We start from the raw sequence: 22,445 nt of genomic DNA on the forward strand, positions 1-22,445 counted from the left end.
GCTGAAGGTCCTGGTCTGATGGGGCCAACACGACAACATCATCCGCAAAGAGCAGAGATGAAATTGTGTGGTCCCCAAACCTGACCCCCTCCGGCCCCTGGCTGCGCCTAGAAATTCTGTCCATAAAAGTTATGAACAGAACCGGCGACAAAGGGCAGCCCTGCCGGAGTCCAACATGCACCGGGAACAAGTCTGACTTACTGCCGGCAATGCGAACCAAGCTCCTGCTCCGGTCGTACAGGGACCGGGTAGCCCTTAGCAAAGGGCCCCGAACCCCATACTCCCAGAGCACCCTCCACAAGATGCCGCGAGGGACACAGTCGAATGCCTTCTCCAAATCCACAAAGCACATGTGGATTGGTTGGGCAAACTCCCATGAACCCTCCAGCACCCTGTAGAGGGTATAGAGCTGGTCCAGTGTTCCACGACCAGGACGAAAACCACACTGTTCCTCCTGAATCCGAGGTTCTACTATCGGCCGGATTCTCCTCTCCAGTACCCTGGAATAGACTTTCCCGGGGAGGCTGAGAAGTGTGATCCCCCTATAGTTGGAGCACACCCTCCGGTCCCCCTTCTTAAAAAGAGGGACCACCACCCCGGTCTGCCAGTCCAAAGGTACTGTCCCCGACCGCCACGCGATGCTGCAGAGGCGTGTCAGCCAAGACAGCCCCACAACATCCAGAGACTTGAGGTACTCAGGGCGGATCTCATCCACCCCCGGTGCCTTGCCACCGAGGAGTTTCTTGACTACCTCGGTGACTTCAGCTTGGGTGATGGACGAGTCCGCCTCAGAGTCCTCAGCCTCTGCTTCCTCAATGGAAGACGTGACGGCGGGATTGAGGAGATCCTCGAAGTATTCCTTCCACCGTCCGGTGATATCCCCAGTCGAGGTCAACAGCTGCCCACCTCCACTGTAAACAGCGTTGGTAGGGCACTGCTTCCCCCTCCTGAGGCGCCGGACGGTTTGCCAGAATCTCTTCGAGGCCGACCGATAGTCCTTCTCCATGGCCTCACCGAACTCCTCCCAGGCCCGAGTTTTTGCCTCCCCAACCACCCGGGCTGCAGTCCGCTTGGCCCGTCGGTACCCGTCAGCTGCCTCAGGAGTCCCACAAGCCAGCCAGGACCGATAGGACTCCTTCTTCAGCTTGACGGCATCCCTTACTTCCGGTGTCCACCACCGGGTTCGGGGATTGCCGCCTCGACAGGCACCGGAGACCTTACGGCCACAGCTCCGAGTGGCCGCGTTGGCAATGGAGGTGGAGAACATGGTCCACTCGGACTCAATATCTCCAGACTCCCTCGGGATCTGGTCGAAGCTCTGTCGGAGGTGGGAGTTGAAGATCTCTCTGACAGGGGATTCGGCCAAACGTTCCCAACAGACCCTCACAGTACGTTTGGGTCTGCCGAGTCTGTCCAGCTTCCTCCCCCGCCATCGGATCCAACTCACCACCAGGTGGTGATCAGTTGACAGCTCCGCCCCTCTCTTCACCCGAGTGTCCAAGACATACGGCCGGAGGTCAGATGAAACAACCACAAAGTCGATCATTGACTTCCGGCCTAGGGTGTCCTGGTGCCATGTGCACTGATGGACACCCTTATGCTTGAACATGGTGTTTGTTATGGACAAGCTGTAACTAGCACAGAAGTCCAATAACAGAACACCACTCGGGTTCAGATCAGGGGGGCCGTTCCTCCCAATCACGCCCCTCCAGGTGTCACTGTCGCTGCCCACGTGGGCACATAAAATGTGTCAATAATACCGACAAAATGTCAAGTAGTAGAATAAGAATAGGGTGAAGATATTCTTCACCAGATATGATTGTATTTGACCAGCGAGCAATACTAATTAATTTGTACTAATGTGAACTAATGTGCTTTAACCATAATACTTTACTACTTAAAAATACAATATCGATTGTTAATGTATTAGCTCTCGACTTGTATGATTAAGAATACTTAACACATCTGCTAACACAAATGTGCAAATAAAACAATCAGTTTAATAAACAAGTTTATTTAATAAATCAATAAAGATGTCAATATCAAATAGAAAGGCACATTTCAAACAAGAAAGTTAATTTTGAATTCTGTCAAACAACCTCCGTGAACAGAACTGAAGCTAAAAAAACAAAACAGGTTATCCATTCACAAATGTTTGTGAAAGTGCCTGTTTCCATCAGCATGAGACTCAGTGAGGAAGCAGCATTGAGCCACAGATGTGTGTGTTATAATGAGTGAATATGCTGGAGGAGTTTATCACAGTTCTCAGAGCTGCGCTGTTTCTCTCTCACCGCCTCTGTTTGCTGCTGTAACAGACCTCCGTCCACTGCACTGGCCACTTTCAGAACCTCTGACACAGAAAGAGAAGACAAGGAGATCTTTAGACTTGGTTATTACATCATACTTTACTCATTTGGCAGAGCAAAAAATATAGTGGAGTCATAGTGCAGGGGGTTATGTATTTGGTCCAGAGTCCAGACGTACAGCACTGAGCTTTGGTGCTCATTCATGGGGATATTTTGGGGATATTTAATATAAATTTATCAATCAATAAATTCCTCTTGAAACAAACTTTGTTGTATTATTTTAATTTAATACTGTGAAGCTGCTTTGATACAATCTGTATTGTGAAAAGCACTATATAAATAAACTTGACTTGACTCATTCAGGAGATTCAGATTTAACATCAGCCTAGAACAACTCTACTATCATTTCTTTCTTTCTTTCTTTCTTTCTTTCTTTCTTTCTTTCTTTCTTTCTTTCTTTCTTTCTTTCTTTCTTTCTTTCTCTATATATACATAGTAAAGAAACAGTATTGAGTCCATGTTCACACACAAACTAATGTTTTTTGAAAGAAATCTCTTCTGCTCACCAAGGCTGCATTTATTTGATCAAAAATACAGTAAAAATAGTAAGAATGTGAAATATTATTACAATTAAAAATATAATATTTTCTATTTGAATTTGATCACATATTCCTGCAACGGCAAAGCTGAATTTTCAGCATCATCCAGTCATCAGTGTCACATGATCTTTCAAAAATCATTATGATATGATGCTCAAGATACATTTCTGTTATAATATATATAAATTATTATTATCAATGTTGAAAACAGTTGTGCTGGTTCATAGTTTTGTCGAAACCGTGATAAATGATTTTCAGGATTATTTGATAAATAGAAAGAGAAAAGAACAGCATTTATTTGAAATATTTTTTTTGTGTGTGTTTTGAATCAATTAAATTAAACCCATTAAACATCAAATAAATGGATCCTTTTTTAAAAAATGATTAATATCTTTAAAAAAATCTTACTGACCCCAAACGTTGTAAGTTTGCTCAGTAAAGTATATATATACTAGTATATTATAGTATTTAATACTTATTGTAGTAGTTTAATACTTTTTTTGTTTTGTTTATCATAATGGTAGGTTCATAATGAAATTGTGACCATAATTAACTGGTCTATTGTTGCACGCATTTTTCGCATATTCATATTCATTTTCATAAATATAATTATTTTGCAGTGTGATTACGCAAAAGTGTCCATTGTTTTACCTTTACAAAAAAAAGACTTTCAAAGTTTTCAGCTCACCATTTAGGAACAAAGAGAAGCCCATAAAGCTGATTTGTGTTCTTTCAGCAGTCGTGTCTTTGTTGTGGGGATTTGGTTTTATCCTGATTTGTTTGGTCGGGGGGGATTTACTTTTATCCGCCGCTTTATACGTTTGTAAGTGCACCAGAAAACAAAGTTTCCTTTGTGTAAAGAAACGGGTGAATTTCCTCAGTAACTCAAGCACAGTGTGAGAGTGCTGTTATTATAAGCTTAACCATAGGAATGAGGGATTATGGGATATGGTGTTATAATGGACATTAATCACATCTGGGGTGTCTTTGAAATACAAGATGCGTTAAAGAGCATTATCAAAAATAAAGAAAGACAAGAAGAGGAAATCAAGACGGTGTTTTCCCCCCCGTCTGTGGCTCTGTATGCATGATGCTGAACGTTATCTCTAAATAAACCCCTTTTGTATAATACAAATGCATATTAGGATCACCCTGTCTGGGTTTATTTAGCGACATCAACCGGATGAACATTATGCCCTACTTACTATATGTACGTTTTCAACATCCTTTGTGGGTTCAAAGCCTAATTAGGGGGTATGAAGAGTTTCTGTACTCCGTGTGCGTGTGCACTTGGACACATTGACATAGGATTATGGGAAGGTGTTGACAGCCCATGACCCGGCTGGAGGCAGGCCAGTAGCAGAGGAGCGTGTGATGGATAGAGTGTAAAAATGCAGGATTAATGAGGCTCTTTGAAGTGAAGAACAGGGAGATCAGTGAAGTGGACCGTAGATGAGCGCAACACAGACCCGAATCACTTCCTTATGCAGCAGGAAGAGATTTATCTTACACCACAACAGTGTCGACACGAATATAACTGTCATCAGTCACGACTCAAGTCAAAACATCAGATGGTTACAGCAGGAATGAAGAATCGCATGCCGTTTGTGTGCGTGCACCCTTACCGAGCACTGAATCCTGGACTTTGGTGTCGGGGTCGTCCATGTAGAGCAGCAGCTGCTGGAACAGGAACTCCAGGTGTGGCCGGCACGAGTGTGTGTCGTAGTTTTTCCCCAGAGATGAGAACCATGTGCTCAGAGACTTCAGCGCTTCGAGGCGGACGTCTTCACTGCTGTCATCCACACGCTTCAGCAGCTCTGAAACACAAACAGACACGCTCATGAAAGCACATACTACCTCACAGACACATCTGAAACCATGAAAGTGTGCAATAACAACAGTTAATATACACACTGATGTGCTTCGTTTAACCAGGATAGTCTTATGAAATCTGCCATCCACTTTTCAAAACAAAAATGGGTACTGTGTATTATTGTATATTAATAAATGTCTGGAAAATGTATGCAAAACACATAGATATGCTTAATTTAACCAGGATAGTCTTATAACAGAGAAACAGACACAGACTATTTAAAAACATTGAATGAAAAAATTAAATAAAAAGCTTAATTCACTTTTTATGGGCACTGGCTACTATAATTTATTAATAAATGTCTGGAAAACTTGTGCAAGACTCAGATATGCTTTAACAAGAATAGTCTTAAAACAGTGAAACAAACCAATACCATTTTAAAAGACTAAACAAAACTAAATAAAACAAACTAAAATAAAAGTTTAACACTTTTTATGGGCACTGTTTATTATATATATTAATAAATGTATGGAAAATTTGTGCAAGGCACATAGTCATGGATATGCTTTATTTAACCAGGATAGTCTTATAACAGAAACAGAAAATGACAACTTGAAAATAAAATAAAAACTATTGTATACAAAATGCCTTGACAATATGTGCAATGAACTGTAACACATATTCCATTTACAATATCTAACACTGTCGGACGCGTTTCAATCTACCTTTTTCAATAACATGTTTGCATAAGAAGAATAATGGTGCTATTTCTCCATTTACACAGTCAAATAAAAATACAGACCTTAAAGCAGAAGCTCTATTTAATTTGATGCATGAAAATACATCTGTGAGCTACAGAACCTCAATCCATTCCACATGTTTGACAGCTACAGTTTGACATCTGATGTACACAACCCATACTGTGGAAAGATGCTGGAAAACTGAACAATCTAGACCAAAGATATTTAACACTGCACTTCTTGATTTTCATCTGTCACAGTAAACATGCTGCTCTCTTCCCTTTCATTGTTTAACAGTATGTAGGATGAGTTAAGTATACCTGGATAGATCTTGTTGAGCGAGTCAGTGCTGAGCTGTTGTGTTGTGAGTTTCAGCAGTGAGTGAAGAGATCGACAGGCCAGAAGACGAGCCAGTTTAGAGTCTTCCTCCAGCGCAGAGATCAGCTGTGTACTGAGAGTCTCCTCCACCGACACAACCTAAAACACATTTATCACATGTCAACATCACTCACACAAAATCAAACAAGTACGCTGTTCGTTTGAACTTTCTATTCATCAAAGAATGCTGAAGAAAGCAGTTCACCAAAAATATGAACTGTTATAATAATCATATCAACAATTGGAATATCAACAATTATAATAATCAGAAATGTTTCTCAAATCATCATTTCAGAATGATTTCTTAAGGGTCATGTGACACTGAAGACTGGAGTAGTAATGGTGAAAATTCAGCTTTGATCACAGGAATAAATTACATTTTAAAATATATTCATATAGAAAACATTCTATTTTAAAATGGAATAATATTTCAAAATGTTAATGTATATTAACTAAATTGAGACTTAAGTAAGTAAAATAAGTCAAATTAACGAAATAAAGAGACTTATTTCAAAAACATTAAAAAAAATCTTGCAAACTTGCAAACAAGTACTTTAACATATATTTTAGCGATGCTCAAAAAAGCAGATATTAACCGTAACAGTTACAAAACATGAAATCAAATTTGACACCATTTACTGCCTTAATAAATGTGCTGTACTAATAAAATTTCCTTATGTCATTACGCACAATTATTCAAATTAAATATCTTCATCAAAATATAATTTCTTCCATCTACAAAATGATTTTCTAAATTATTTAAATTATATATATATATATATATATATATATATAGAGAGAGAGAGAGAGAGAGAGAGAGAGAGAGAGAGAGAGAGAGATAAGAGTTCAGATGCAAAAGCCTCTAAGTGCCATCTGAAATTTTCTTCTAGAATGATCATTTTTATCAAGCTTGTATATTTAAGTTCAGTAATTTCACTTAAATGACAATTAATAGGTTATTTTCATTGCCAATTAAGTGAAATTGCTGAACTTAAATATATGAGCTTGATAAAAAAATATCATTCTAGAAGAAAATTTCAGATGGCACTTCATATATTCACTTCAACTCCTCAACTCTTCAACTCTTCATATATATATATAAATATATAATTCATATTTTGATGCAGTCTTAATGTTTCATGGCTCTGCTGTAGTGATAGAGTTGATGTGTGTGTGTTATTACTCGCTCCGCTGGGAAAGCCGCCCCGTGTAGGACAGCTAACAGGCAGCTGAGAGCAGCGGTCCTGACAGCCGCGGCAGATCGACCCGAACGCCACACCAGATTAGGCAACAACAAATCCTGCAGGACCATCTCCATGTATTCACCAAATCCCCTAGGGAGAGAAAACATTATGAAGACAAACTTTATGACAAACATGACAACTTTAAAAAAGTATATTTGCATTTTACAAACAAAATCACTCTTTAGGTATTTCCAACAATGTCTTCAGTAACTCTTTCATTCTCCTCTTATTTCACTTTTCAAATCAAGCACCCACATGCAACGAAGGAATTTGAGGTGAACGCCACATGAAAAGAGGGGATTTTGCTACATATCTGAAGGGGACTATCCTGATGCGTTACTATATCGGTGTAATTGTGAAGGGTTGTCTTTGAAATGCATAGTATTTAGATCCTTATCAGGCATCACAGAAGATCTCCATTCTTAAAATGCATAAATCATTGTAATGATGCATGTTTAAGCATATATTTAAGCAGTGGTGGGATACTGTAGATATAAAATAACAAGAGCTCAGCTGTGTAGTAGTTAACCATTGCTGTTATCTCCTATGTTTCAATGCCATCGGGTATGATAGTTTGGATATTTCATCATATTCTCTTATAATGCAAAATACACAATAACTGCATTAAGAAAGATCTGTGACTGATAAACTGACCCCTGTGAGTCCAGTGTGTTGCTGGCATCCAGCAGTAGTTTGGACAGCATGGTGAAGATGTGAAGTCTCATCTCAGGGTCTCGACTGGGTTCAACGCAACTCTTCAACAGAGGCAAGAGGGTTGGAAGAAACTCGCCCACCACTGGACCTAAAAGATAACATGCAGATGATAAAACGAAAAAAAGAAGAAGAAAATATTGGTATTTTATTTATTCATATTTTTTCAATATTATTTTACATTACATTTTGGAGAATATTTACTCCATTTATAGTATGTTTTATTTGATTATTATTTTTATTTTAGACATTTTTATTTTAGACATCAAGCGCATGTGAGCCGATCATATCATCTTCTATTTACTACTAGTTACAGCACCAAATAAACATGGCTGAACACCAGAAGGCATGTTGAAAGATACTTTACAACTTACCGAAATGAACCCTGTGTCATGTAATCGCTCGATCAGTGTTTCAACCGGGGAAAGGCGTCAATAAAACTTACATTTAATGTAACATTTTCCTCAAGAAAGCTATTCAATGTCCATAAACCCATTAGTTAGCTAGAAAAGAAAAAAAAACACTCTAGAGAAGAGCATTTTGCTGAATATATGCAGAGCATTACATATTCATTATATTATTGCATAACCCGTTTGTGATGTCTTCATTATTTAATGTATGCTTAAATAAATCTGTCATGATTACAGAGTTTATTGTTGTTTAAATGTTTATATTTCTAAGAATTTTTTTATAAGTTGATATAAAACCGTCTTATGTGCAATTTAAATGGTACAACTAAGTTTTAGATATATGAGTGCCGTTTATTAAAGTTTGATTATAATTGAGAATTAATTTCTGTTTTTATTTTAGATTTTTGGCCAAATCCTGAATTTTCGGTTTCGGCCCAGAAATTTCGTTTGGGTGCATCCCTACAAATAACGCTAAATTAGTGAATAATTAAGCGAAGAATTTGACTGCTCACTCTGAGGGAAGTTTGAAGACGTGAACTTTAATGAGTTCAGCTCTTAAGGTGATGATACACAGGGCAACTTTTTGAGCAATGTTGCTGGGCAGTCTTGCTGAGCGATTGTTGCTTGGGCACTTTCCCATTGAAAATGGGCAATACATTTATATCTGGATAATATAGATCGGTCGTGTGTCTCATCTGGTTGCCCGGTGACGGCAACATTACCCAGCAACATTGCCCAAAAAGTTGCCCTGTGTATCATCACCTTTAGATTGTGTGCGTCTAAACAGAATGTTGCCCAGCTGCAAATGAAACGCACACTCACCGGACTGCATGGCGATGATCTCCAGCTGTGTCTTCTGAATGGAGTAACTGGTCCAGGTGTGATGCGAGTCAGAGAGCCACTGCAGCAGATCTGCCATGTGCTGTCGGTACAACTCACACGCTCCACTGAGACCCTGCGCCTCACACAAACTCCTCACGGATTCTTCTGCCTGAGAAAGACCCAGAATAATGTTCAGTTATTTGATCTACTGTCCATCCATCTACTACTGTGAGCTAAAATGTCACTCATATCAAGTTAACAGTGAATGTCAGGTCATTTTTTTAAATTCATATTTTTTTAAAATAATCTTTCATTAAAATAACTTCCCCTTCCTCTTGTAGCTCATCTCTTCTCTGATGATGCATTTACTGACATGAGGGCGGAGCAACCTGTCACTCACATGAGATCCACCAATAGCAAACAACAACCGTCCAATCAGCCAATCGATTCCCCATGGACAAAATTAGTCCCGCCCTAAAAAAATTTCTCGTTCGAGAAGCCGTTTCACTCGGATATATGTCGCAATAACGAACAAAAGACTATTGCAACTTCTGTTTCATGCCGCCTTTAACATGATGTTTAGGTGCAGGCAACTCAGGCCGAGAAACTTTGGACATGCAATATTTTGTAAATCAGTAGGCAACTTTCTTGAGAGTATGCAAGAAACTACATACTTTCCTTGCAGTATGTTCAATATAAAGAGCTTAGATCAGTCATATATAATGTTTAAGTGTGTATGGGAAATGCCGAACGTGTGTGTTTTACCTTGTTGTGCTGTTGCTGCTGTGACGCGAGACTCTGAACCGACACCAGGACCTTCAGCAGCTGCAGACTGATGACATCACAGTCCACCTGACACACACACAGCACAGCATCCACACAAACCAACAGCTGATCCAGATACAGCGCCTGAGAGACAAAAAAACAAACGTGCAAAACATTTACACTTTTCATTACTTTTGTTTAATGTTAATTACGTCATTTATTCCTTTTTGTTTGATTTACGGTTTAATTTCTAATTATAGTCTGGACAATTTAATTTAATATAATTGCATAAAATTTAATTTAGTTTAATTTAATGACATTTAATGACACTTAATTTAATTACAGCTGCTATATTTGTTGTTTATTTGACCTATTTTATACTACTTTGACAAATGAACAGTTTTTATCATGCCAATAAAAGACACACATAGAGACTAAACTCTCTGACCTCGTAAAGCAGCTCAAAACACACGATGAGCTTTTCTTTCCATCAGTCTCTGTTATTTCCTACCCCACTACATTTTTACCCACCCTCACAACCTTGTTGTCTCTCTTTCCATGAAGTGATCACATGTCTAGACAAAGTGTCACATTCACAGAAACAAGAGGATCATGACACCATTTCCTCCAATCAGCGGTTCTGTCATTAACAGGGACAGGATGATTAAGATGCAGGAGTTTTCACTGGCCACTGGAAGTGGGAGGACACTTTTACTACTATTTTTAGAAGGCAAAGCTGAAGAACTACAAAGAATTAAGACTTTTTCTTTTTATTTATGTTCAGGACAAGAATATGACCAAAGTAAATTAAATAATGAGGTACACAGGGTTATGAGCATGCAAATAAAAAAAAGATATGATAAAATACAATAAAAGGTAGACAAGATTTATATGAAAAAAAAAGAAGTAGACAGGGTTATGCACCTGTAAATAAAAAAAATGAGGCAGGAATATTATGAGGTAGAAAGGGTTATATACAGGTAAAAAAAAATAATAAAAAAAAAAAAAATAATAATAATACAATAAAATGGCAGACAGCAGTCAGGGTTATGCATAAGTAAAGTGAAATAAAATAAATAATGAAATATTATTAAATAGACAGGGTTATGCACAGGTAAAAAATAAATAAAATAATACAATAAAATAAATGGCATACAGGGATATATGTATGGAAGCTTGTTTTAACGACTTCTTTTTTAGCGAATTTAACGACTTCTTATCTCACAATTCTGAGTTGTTTCTCACAATAGCTTGTATCTACATTTATCTCAGAATTGAGTGATGTAAACTCGCAATTGTGAGATAAAAAGTCGCAAAATATCTTTTACATTTATTTTTTCTGTGGCGGAAACAAGCTTCCATATGCACAGGTAAAATAAATAAATAAATAAATGAAATGATTAAGCAGACAGGGTTCTGCACAGGTAAAAAATATAAAACAATTACATAAAAAACATTCTAAAACAATCATTTTTATGTATTGTTAGTTGATGGTGTGGAGTTTTGAAATATATAAAACACATGATCTTTATAATTGTGAAACTTAGCAGATAAACCTCTTATAGATCAAGATGATCTATTTTCCCCCCCATTATGTAATGTAATAAAAGACTAGTTTTAAAGATGTCACTTTATGGGCAGGTTTCCAGATCAAACTAACACTCGTAAAACAGAAGCATGTTCTCTAGTTCACGCCTAGGGCTGTCAGAGGAATGATCGACAGGTCTGACAACTGTTTTAAACCGATCGACCTAACCAGCACTCTCTGCAATTCATGTCCGTCTGGCTCTTCTTGTCCATAAATATAGTCCTGTCTCCACAACGGCCCCTCAGCAGAAACATGTCTCGTCCCACCCCGTCTCCAGCTCGTCTTTTTTCAGGACAGAGGTGAGCAGGCCACAGCTGTCAGCAATGACGTGAGCAGGCAGGTATGCATTTATGTATATTCTCTAATATAGATCTGAAATTTTATGTCGACCTTCCTTTAGACATCTGAGATTTACATTCCCGCTTATAGTCCCATAGCAACACCGAAAACAAAACATAGTGAGCTGGTGCTTCTGTTTTCCATGTCCTACAGGCATCGCAAATCCAATTCATAACACATTACACAAGTGCACATCTTCAGACCCACAACATCTGACATATGCTCAAAAGAGGTCTGCAGGCGTGTTATTTCCTTGCCTTCTTCCTACACTGTACTTTCTTTCCGATGATTTTGGAAAACAGACAGCCGAAAGTGTTCTGACAACAGCAACATCAAAGGGCAGGCTGACTTCAAAGCTGCAGCGTACAGGAAAGATCAGAGCATCTGCCTCTGTTCACTCAACAGTGGCTTCTTCTTGCTCTTTCAAAATAAAGTTTGATGCAGACATAGGCCCTACTCTAAAATTCACTCAACATAAAACTCCCCAGTTCACACAGACACGTTTGCTGAAAATAAGCAGTGTCATTTTAGTATTTAAGGAGACTTAAAGGCAGGGTACGCAATTTGTTCCAAAAACATTTTTTGTTATGCTGGTTGAAAGTCTCTTCACATCCTGATAGCAATCACTAAGTCAAGTGGGCTTAATGTATTTATGTATATATCTTGTCTGAGGAAGGCATATGACCATAATATTTTCATCCAATCATTGCATTCGGTCTGAATGATACAATGTCCTACCTGCATATCAACGTATCTCTGCAAAACTGCTCGCGCACACATCACTCGTCATCTGCGCGTTTCATGCTATGAGTTAGACAGATGTCAGTCATGAGCACCGCGACCGAAACAGCAGCTGCCTTTTACAGTTCCTCCTGAACCAAAACAACCAGCTTATGCTGCGTTCACGCCATAACTACTGTAACTTAGAAACCCGTGACGTGACGTTATACTGGGAGCGGTTCGTGACTCGAATTTAATTTAATTTCATTGGCTACACTTGTACACTATCAACGGCAAAATGAATCTGCAGCAGTCAGGTGCTACAGGTCAGAGCTCTTTAAGTTGTTTATGTTCATTATTATTGTAATATATGCTTTGAGACATGAGGTAGTTTAATGGCGTCTCTCATGACGCTTTTGTTTTCCTCCCAGCTGTGTGCGTTCATGTGTTTTGAAGGAGGCATGGCTTTGGAGACGTGGCTTTGGGATCTTATGCTTACAATGCTAGCCACTCTGAAAATTGTTTACCCTACCTTTAATATTTAGTAATATTATTGATTTAAAGGCATTGACTAGGGGTGTAACGATACACCAATGCCACGGTTCGGTTCATATCACGGTTTTGGAGCCACGGTTCGGTTCGGTTCGGTTCTGTTTGCTGTGGGGGCAGGGTTCATGGCAGGGCACCAGCAATAATAACGCTAGATTAACTTTAACTTTATTAACTGAACTTTATACAGTGGCTTCAGCCTTTCTTTAGAGCACTTAGCACACCTGAGTTAACTAAAATGAAATAAATGCCTCCACTGACTAGTCAGAAATAAACTGCACACCTGAGTAGGGTTGCCAACTTCAGAAAAGTAAAATGCGGGACAATCGTGGTTCTTTATAGGAAAACAAGGGACACTCAAAATATTTGTACTGCATCGCACAATGTACATCATTTCATTGTCTGCAGACAGTTAAGTATATGTTTAAAAGGTTATCAGACAAACACATTTGTATTGCTTAACCTATTTATGTACAATTTAATTCTAAAAATTATTGTAAAGTCATACAAACAAAATGTCACATTACAAACAAACCACCATTCAAAATAACAGCATTTATCTGAAATAGAAAGCTTTTTTAACATTATACATAGGCCTACAGTTCAAAAGTTTGAGGTTTGTAAGATAATTTTTTGGGGGAAAGAAATTAAAGAAAGTAATTGCCTACTTTTATTCAGCAAGGATGCATTACGTTAATCAAAAGTGACAGTAGCCTACATTTATAGTGTTACACAAGCTTTCTATTTCAAATAAATATCTTATGATCTTTACATTCTTCATTGAATCCTGGGGGGGGGGGGAAACAAACCAGTCTTAAACATTAATAATAATCAGAAATGTTTTGTGAGCATATTATTCCCTCAGGTAGATTACATGTTTTCTTGCGTGGCTGGATGTTGGACTCATGAACAATAATCACGTTGTTTGCATTCGCTAAAATTGATTTGCCGAAATCAAAACGTGGACAGTGAAAAGGAATTACCGTTAGCGCGAGACGAGTCCGGCTTGAAGCGGAAGCAAACAATGATTTGTCTCAAAACGATGATTAAAAAATGCTGTGATATGTCATCATATTGGATGATGACAGGTGTCGGTGATTCGTGATCAGCACTGCTGCTGTTGCTGCTGTATCAGTCAGTGGTTGTGACCGGAGGGTCTTCAATCTCAATATGAGTTGCCATCCTGAAGTGCGTATGTAAACTCTCGAGCGTGATCGATCACCCAAATCACGTGACATGCACTTTATTTAGTAAATAATATTATAATAATATTTAGTAAAACTACAGCTCTAATTAGTTGTTAAAAGTGTACTCATCAATAACTATTTAATCAAATGTCAAGGAAGAAAAAAATAGTTTTGTGACAAAGTGATGTGAGAGTTGGGCCGGGGCAGCAGGGGGCGGGGCGCGTTCGGTTCGACATGAGAGTATCGCGGTTCGAACCGTGGCTGTTGTATCGCGGTTTGTCGGTTCGGTTTGAATATCGTTACACCCCTAGCATTGACTCTATGATGAGAACAAAACTTGAAAACTGAAATTGAGCTGGATGACATCGCTGGTCTCCGCAGAGCTGCTTTAGCTTAATTGACTGTTTCATAATTGACAAATTTGAAACATCAACACACTGTTACTGAACTGAATCAATATGGAACTGATTCGATCGGTTTATAAATTAATTGAACTCATTTAAAAATGGTAGAACTGACTCGAGCCCTCATGACATCCTCACAATTGATTTCTGACTTTAGCCGGTTGACAAGCTAAGAAAGTGATACTGTAATAAGCTAAAATTGTCAAAGATTGGAAAAAGATTTTTTTTTTAAAGTGTGTAAAATAGTAAAAAAAAAGATCAAACTATTTTTAATCGACTCTTTTCAGCATTGGATGAAATATAATTTTACACTACTGTGCAAAAGTTTGGGGTCGGTAAGATTTTTTTTTTTTTGAAAGAGGTCTCTTATGATCACCAAAACTATATTTATTCAATCAAAAATACAGTAAAAACAGTATTATTGTGAACTATTTTTACAATTTAAAATACCTGCTTTCTATTTGAATATTTTATCAAATGTAATTTACAAAATGAACTTTCAGCATCATTACTTCAGTCTTAAGTGATCCTTCAGAAATCGATCTAATATGATGATTTGATGCTCAAGAAACATTTTCTGATTATTATCAATGTTGAAAACAGTTGTGCTGCTTCATATTTTTATGGAAACCGTGGATTCTTTGATGAAAAGAAAGTTCAAAAGAACAGAATTTATTTGAAACAGAAATATTTTGAAACATAATAAATGTCTGTACTGTCCCTTTTAATAAATTGCATGTATCCTTGCTGAATAAAGGTAGCCTATTCGTTTCCTTTTTGAAAAAAATAATAAAATAAAATATTTGTCTTTCCAGTCGACATTTTTTTATCTGTCTGTCATCTTAAATTAATCAGAGTTCATTACAATACTTTCTGTGATTGCATTCACCATTAGATTAATTGATGCTTCTTAAACGGCAACATAATTATGCTATGATGCCTTAAAATGCCGTCTAGGTAGGCATCTCACTAGATTTAGAAACAGAGCTAATGCATTTTTGAAAATACTTATTCACAGTCAGTCTAATATTAATTCTCTCCCTCTCTCTAGATTTCCAGGCAGTCATTGCATTAGCTACTGTGGTATTAAAAACAGGATAATTTGCCATTTCCTTCCCTTAAACTGACAAAAACCACTGTCTCGCCAGCCTTTTTTTCTGTCTCAATCATCTCTACGGGACAGTCAAAGGTCCTGCAACATCTGTGATGAACCATGTCTTTATTGTGTGTCACCATCTCCCAGCCAATGCTTTTAAGGCCACATTATTACACGGAAGGAAAACTTTGTTAGATTCTGGCATGAATTCCGAGATGAAACATTGACAGCTGGACCAAAGTATGCAGGATTGTGGTGGACACAGGGGGGGTCAGGGGCCAAATTAGTCATTTTTCTTTTAGTGCTTTTAATTACACTATAGAGGGAATTTCTGCAAAGCTCTCTCAGGGGTGGTGACTTGGCACTGAAGGGATGGTAAACTCAAAAAATAGAGCGTTATTTTAGATATCAAAGCGAGCCGAATGTGGGTTGAGAGGAAACCAGGGCCAGACTCTTGGGTCTGGGTGGGATTTTTCCACTCGGTCTGACAGAGATATGTTCTAACACATCTGCAACATGAATAAGTGTGTGAGTGTGTGTGTTTAAGGGGGCTGGAAATATGCAATAAAATACATTCTTTAGGAAAACTACATTTGAAAGGCTTAAGTATATAATTAAACTAGCCATTAAGAGTTAAAAACAGTTGTTTTAATACAAAAAAGTAAGAACAATTGTGTGACATGATTTTGTAAATGCGGCCACGAAAAGTTTTGCACAAACATAGATTTTAATCACTGGACGTCACCAAGTGGCTTTACTGTTAGTAGTGGTAATTTCTACTGTTTAATGCCCTAATGTTATTGGTTGGCTGCATAACTGCACAACAAATGTGATGAATTCTCTGTGAAACTCCAAAAATTCTCAACTTTGATTGACAATAAATGAATTCCGGTTGCTTTGGCATGGCAAGTCAATGGGTCTCATTCATGAAACATTCGTAAATATACGAGTAAATATGTGAGTGATTTGCACGTAAAGAGACATTCCCGAAAATTCTTCTCCTGATTCACAAATACTTTGTAAACGTCAGATTTGATAGTGAAATGTGTGTGTGGGTTAATGAATTCCAATCAGTCGTAAATGGGACGCTCGCTCATTCTCAATTACCATAAATCCCGCCCATTAAAACCGACTGACAACTATATATGGGCATCATATTATGACACGAAACGAAGGATTTCAACATGTCTTCTCAAAAGCGAATGAAAAAGAGAAATTTCTCAGATGCAGAAATTGAAGTTTTATTATCAGAAGTTCATTCAAAACGCCACATTTTATTTTCAAGCGTACATAGTGGCGTATCAGGTCCTAAAAAAAATGATTTAGCTTGGCAGCATATTAGCCTACAGATGCAGTTAACGGAGTTTCATCTGTTAATCGAACAGTCTCAGAAGTGAAAAGAAAATGGTTCGACATGAAGCTTGACTGCAACACTTGTGACTTGCGGAAAAAATAAATAAATGAATAAACAGCTTGAATATTAAAAAAAAAAAATAAAAAAAAAAGACTTGCGGACTTGTGTTCCGTTTGCAGATGCTATTACTGGCTCTCGTAATAAAAGTAAAAAGAAAAACCGTATGTAATTACTATATATAATATTTTTTCAAAATGCTGTGTAATATGTACCCGATTAAGGTGAATTAAAATGCAGCCTTATTAATGAGCAAAACGTTCGGATGTTAAACGCACTATTTACGCGTGGCTGGGAGCAGGTGTAGATTTCTTTCGTACCAACTAACATTTGGAAAATACGAACATTTTAATGAATCCGAAAATTTACGCCAGAACCACTTTACACACGATTTACACAAAAATTCGTTCTGCTCGTGTTTCATGAATGAGACCCAATGTGTGAACACAGCTTTGCAATGGAAACTAAGCACTCAGGAGCAGGTCGAAGGCAGAAATGTCATTGACTCTCACCTGTTGGGACCCCTGACAGACATCAGGGTGTGCGAGCATGTTTCCGATTTTTAACAGGTGGGGTCGTAGCACCTCCCTTGAACTCCCTCTTAATACGGCCCCCAGGACCATGAGAGGAGCCCAGGGAGCACCAGACGAGCAGGAATTGGAGTCTTCAACGTGAGGTAACAGAAACTTGAGGAAGACCTCTGGACTGACAAATGCTCCCAAGAGCTTCGCTGACTCCAAACACTGTCAAAGAGAGAGACAGGAAACCACTGAAATAAAAAAGATTCATGATTCAAACATATCTCATAACAGATAGACAGATATATAGACAGATAGATATATAGACAGATAGACAGATAGATAGATAGATAGATAGATAGATAGATAGATAGATAGATAGATAGATACACAGATAGATAGATAGACAGATAGATAGATAGATAGATAGATAGATAGATAGATAGATAGATAGATAGATAGATAGATAGATAGATAGATAGATAGATAGATAGATAGATACACAGATAGATACACAGATAGATACACAGATAGATAGATGGATGCTCCTGATTGGTTGTCCTGTCACCTGTGTTCTGACGTCAGGCTCAGGGTCCACACAGGTGTGATACAGCACAGTGAGCAGAGACTGCAGGTGTTGTGTACAGTGATCTTCAGCATGCAGCAGCAGAACCCGCAGCAGCTGAGCCGTCTTCACTCGCGTCTGCACTAACCAGTCACCAATGTCCCGGCCCACCGCAGGAAGCAGCTTAGACAGATTCCTCACCACCAGCTCCCTGCAGCCCAGCCCGGGACGCTCTCCTGCCCAAGAAAACAGGGAAAACATTATTTTTCTATTCCAATGTTCCCCAATCACAGCTGGTAAAATTGATTTGTTTTTTGTTTTGTTTTTGAAAGAAGTCTCATGCTCATCGATGTATTTATTTAATCAAAAATACAGTAAGGGCTGGTTCACACAGAACATGTTTTTGCTGATAAAAACATAGGACAATAGAAAAAAAAAAGAGAGAGACACTTCTTTCAACAAGCACAGCGATTTAAGAAGGCTGTGTCATGCGGAGAGACACAAGGTGTGAGCGCAACAGTTAAAGACGTCCGTCTAGTGTGTGTTTTTACATTGAAAAACAATGGAATAGTTGCGCAGTGGAATGAGCAAACGCGTTCTGTGTGCACGGAAGTTTAAACTAAAAACAGCTGTGCTGCTTAATAGTTTTACGGAAACTGTGATGCACGTTTTTCAGGATTCTTTGATAAATACAAAGTTGAAATCTTGTGAAAACTTTTGTGACAATGTAAAAGTCTCTGTCACTTTAGATCAATTTAATGTGTTCTTGCAAAATTAATGTTTTACATTTCTTTCTTTTTTTAAATAAATCTTACTGATCCCAATTTTTTTTAATGGTTCTGTACATAAAAGATAAATATGAATTTGTGTTGGTTATTAATAAAAAAGCAAACATCTACCTAACAATACTTTCACATTCAGGTGATCTCTCTTTCTCTCTTCATTCAAGGACAAGATAACTGAGCATCAAAGTCTGTCAGATGTTATTTGAGGGATTAATCTGGAGTTTTCATATCTAATGTACAGTATATATACACTGCCCTGCAAAAAAAAAGACTGAATGACTGAATCAGTATTGCAGTGATTATTATGTTTCTAACATGTTATATGTTTGGCATCAGTTCTTCTAACCCCAATTGATGGAGTGTTTAGCTTTTCATTTCTCAAACAACCATGTAGGAAGACACATCATGGCCATATTCCAGGATGACAATGATTCATCAGGCTCAAATTGTGTAATAATGGTTATGAGGGAACATGAAGAATCATTTTCACACATGAATAGGCTCCTCTGAGTCCAGACCTTAAATTCACTGAAAGTCTTAGGGATGTGCTGGAGGAGACTTTACAGAGTGCTGGACTCTTGCATTGTCAATACAAGATCTTGACCAAAAGTTGGTGCACCTCTTGATGGAAATAAATAGTTTGATGTTATTATTTTCATCAAGAGGTCCATCAGTTTTGTGTCAAGATTTTGGCCGGGCAGTTTAAAGAAGGTCATACTGTTATTAGTCAGTCTCACCTCCAGAAGTGTAAAGGGCAGGTGCAGGCAGCAGAAAGTCCATCTTATCCTTCAGATCATCCTCATTTTCCTTTTCCCATTGAGATCCTATTTGTTTCCATAAATCCTCAGCAAGGGACCTAAATAAATTCATTTAAAAATCACTAAATCATAATTTTTTTAAGGAAAGGACTTAAAGATATAGACAAGAAGACAAAAAAAATAAAAAAAATAAAAATAAAAAAATATAATCAAGACGACAAATGTAATCAAAAGTTTGGGCTCATTAAGATTAAAATTACAACTGAAAACATATTCAAATAAGAAGCAATTATTTTAAACTGTAATATTTCACAATACTACTGTTTTCGGACATTTTCATCAAATAAATGCAGCCTTACCAGCGGCAAACTTGTACATAAATAGCTTTGTTTCAATTCGCCTATTTTTATGAGCATTTTGGGATATCGGTAAAAATAAATAAATGTAAAAAAACACTGGAAGGAAACACACACAATTTAATGTGGATAAATTCTAAAAACGTGCATACAATTTTTATTCGATAAGAAGAAGTGCATTTTCATGACATTTAGAGGCCTGGAAAACACTGTTATTATGACTGTGCATTTGTTCTCACCTGATTTCAGGGATCTCATCACTGAGACTGCTCAGAAGCAGCGGGATCAGCTTGTGGAAGTAGGAATATCTGTCCGGCAAATGGAGGAGCCAATCACCCACGACTACGGTCACGGCCTTCCTCACCTGAGCAGAATAGCACAACAATAAATCATTCCCTTGTGGAATACATAACCTTGTAAAATAGGATTTAGCTATATATAGGAATAGGAATAGCTTATATTTAGAAATATAAGAACTTCTTGGAAAGATATCAAAGACAAGCCATTTATTAAATAATGCATCAATCAACAAGCCTAAGTGCTGCCAGCTTACCCGTGGCGAGTCGTCAAACAATCTCTGAGCCAAGTGGGACAAAACGTCATCTACATTTTTGCCTGCACTGTACCGAATGACCGCGCCGGTGGCCTGTGTGGCACAAACTCTCACTTGGGAATGCTGGTGGGAAATAGTCTGCAACAGAGGCTTCAGAAGACTCTCAGCCTGCAGGTGAAAATGATCTGGGCAAAGATAGATGGACAGAAACTTGCACATTACTATCCACTGTGTATTGTTTGATTGCTATATGAAGATCTTAATGAGCTGGTTCATTTGTGCTTGATGAGGTTTGGAGCTGAACTTTGCAGGAAGGTAGATCTTCAGGACTGGCCACCCCTGATATAGACAATTGAGATACAGCGATATGGATCTGCATCTACAGTGATTAAGATATGTTTTGAAGTCCATAAAAGTGCATCTATCCATCATAAAAGTGATCCACACGGCTCCGGGGGGGTAATAAAGGCCTTCTGAAGCAAAGCAATGCTTTTGTGTAAGAAAAATATCCATATTTAAAATTGTATAAAGTAAAATAACTAGCTTCTGGCGAAACAAACATACGGATTCAACTTAATTCTAAGCTCAACTTATGCGAGTAATGCGACGTACTGCTGATATTTACGCTACGCCATAACGCACTGCGTTACTTCCGACGTCAAAAGTTGTGTAAGTTGCGCTTTAGGCGTAAGTAGACTGTGTATGTTAGTTTGGCCGGAAGCTAGAATTTTACTTTATAACGTGTTAAATATGAATATTTTTCTTACACAAATGCATTGCATCGCATAAATAAATATAGGCTATATATGAATCAATAAATCAAAACTAACTTTAGCTGGACAATAACTTTATTCTAGAGCCGCTGTAAAACCAAAACAATCTCTGTTACTTTAATTTCCTATTATCACTATAAAGCTGCTTTGAAACAATCTATATTGTTAAAAGCGCTAACGTTATATAAATGAAGGTGACTTGACTTGACTAGATTCATTATACAGGAGTTAAGTGGCAAACTGGCCTTACATTAGGTATACAAAGCATCAGTCTGGCCATTTCACTATGACAACCAACAACACACATGTAAGGCCAGTTTACTCTATAATGAATCCATACAAACACACTGCTATACAAATGACCCATGAAAGTGAATGTATGGATACTATACTGTATCTCAACTGTCTTTTAAAGCACATCAACAGCTTGAAGGCCCCACTTACCAGGAACACACTGTGCAAAACTGATGGTGCATTTACAGCTCTCTTTCTTGACTTCAGGGAAGGGATCCGTGATGGTTCTGTGCAGGATCTTAATCATGTCATCCAGGTAGGGGGCAAGTTGTCTGCCGCACACCTCTACCAACAGAGACAGCATCTCCACCAGAGACAGTCTGAGCTCCTCCGCCGGCTCCAGGATCTCCTTCCCCCCGAGCCTCTGCGCCAGGGCGGGCATGAGATAGGGCAGAGAGTCTTCTGGTTTGGGGACAGATCTGATAAACCCTGTGATGATCTGAATAGTTGAGTCCCTGCATGTCTCCGCAGGATCTGACAGACATTTCAGCAGCGTCTTCAGCAAACCGGCGAAAAGCTCCTGTAGCGCAACGCTGGACAAGCGCTGCTCGATTGTGTCTCTCTTCACCGCTTCTAAAGCTCGTTTTCTGGCGCTTTTGTTATCATCGTTTAAACAGTTTAAGTAGCGAGCCAGAGATTTTAAAACATCCGGTGCAGCTCGATCGTCACTGGCGGTCGCCATTGCTCCTTCACGTGTGTTATGTTGTTGCTGGTTGTCATGGCGGTTGTTGCCACTACGATTGCGACAGCTCAGATGGCTT

At 38.4% G+C, this 22,445-nt stretch overlaps 1 protein-coding gene across 1 annotated transcript; it reads right to left on the reverse strand.

Annotated features, from left to right (window-relative positions):
• Positions 1 to 1,994: 1,994 nt before the first annotated feature.
• On the reverse strand, positions 1,995 to 22,403 carry dnaaf5 (dynein axonemal assembly factor 5). The gene is made up of 13 exons (XM_082137413.1): positions 21,835 to 22,403; positions 20,618 to 20,802; positions 20,304 to 20,428; positions 19,688 to 19,806; positions 18,169 to 18,401; positions 17,595 to 17,825; positions 9,789 to 9,932; positions 9,024 to 9,192; positions 7,735 to 7,882; positions 7,020 to 7,170; positions 5,779 to 5,935; positions 4,531 to 4,722; positions 1,995 to 2,350 (listed from the first exon to the last, which is right to left on the reverse strand). The coding sequence occupies exons 1-13, from the start codon at positions 22,364 to 22,366 to the stop codon at positions 2,226 to 2,228; spliced, it is 2,511 nt and encodes an 836-aa protein (XP_081993539.1). The 5' UTR covers positions 22,367 to 22,403; the 3' UTR covers positions 1,995 to 2,225.
• Positions 22,404 to 22,445: the final 42 nt, after the last annotated feature.

The sequence above is a fragment of the Leuciscus leuciscus genome, assembly GCF_965113295.1.
Source record: "Leuciscus leuciscus genome assembly, chromosome: 1".
Classification (NCBI taxonomy): Eukaryota; Metazoa; Chordata; class Actinopteri; order Cypriniformes; family Leuciscidae; genus Leuciscus; species Leuciscus leuciscus.

What these genes read in the sequence shown, in the direction of transcription:
- dnaaf5 (XM_082137413.1), bottom strand. Translation starts at nt 22,366, where the DNA reads ATGGCGACCGCCAGTGACGATCGAGCTGCACCGGATGTTTTAAAATCT. An exon ending in GATCATCGCCATGCAGTCCG is followed by an intron (nt 7,883 to 9,023) that starts GTGAGTGTGCGT and finishes GTTATCTTTTAG; the next exon opens with GTCCAGTGGTGGGCGAGTTT. An exon ending in CGGCTTTCCCAGCGGAGCGA is followed by an intron (nt 5,936 to 7,019) that starts GTAATAACACAC and finishes AATGTGTTTTAG; the next exon opens with GTTGTGTCGGTGGAGGAGAC.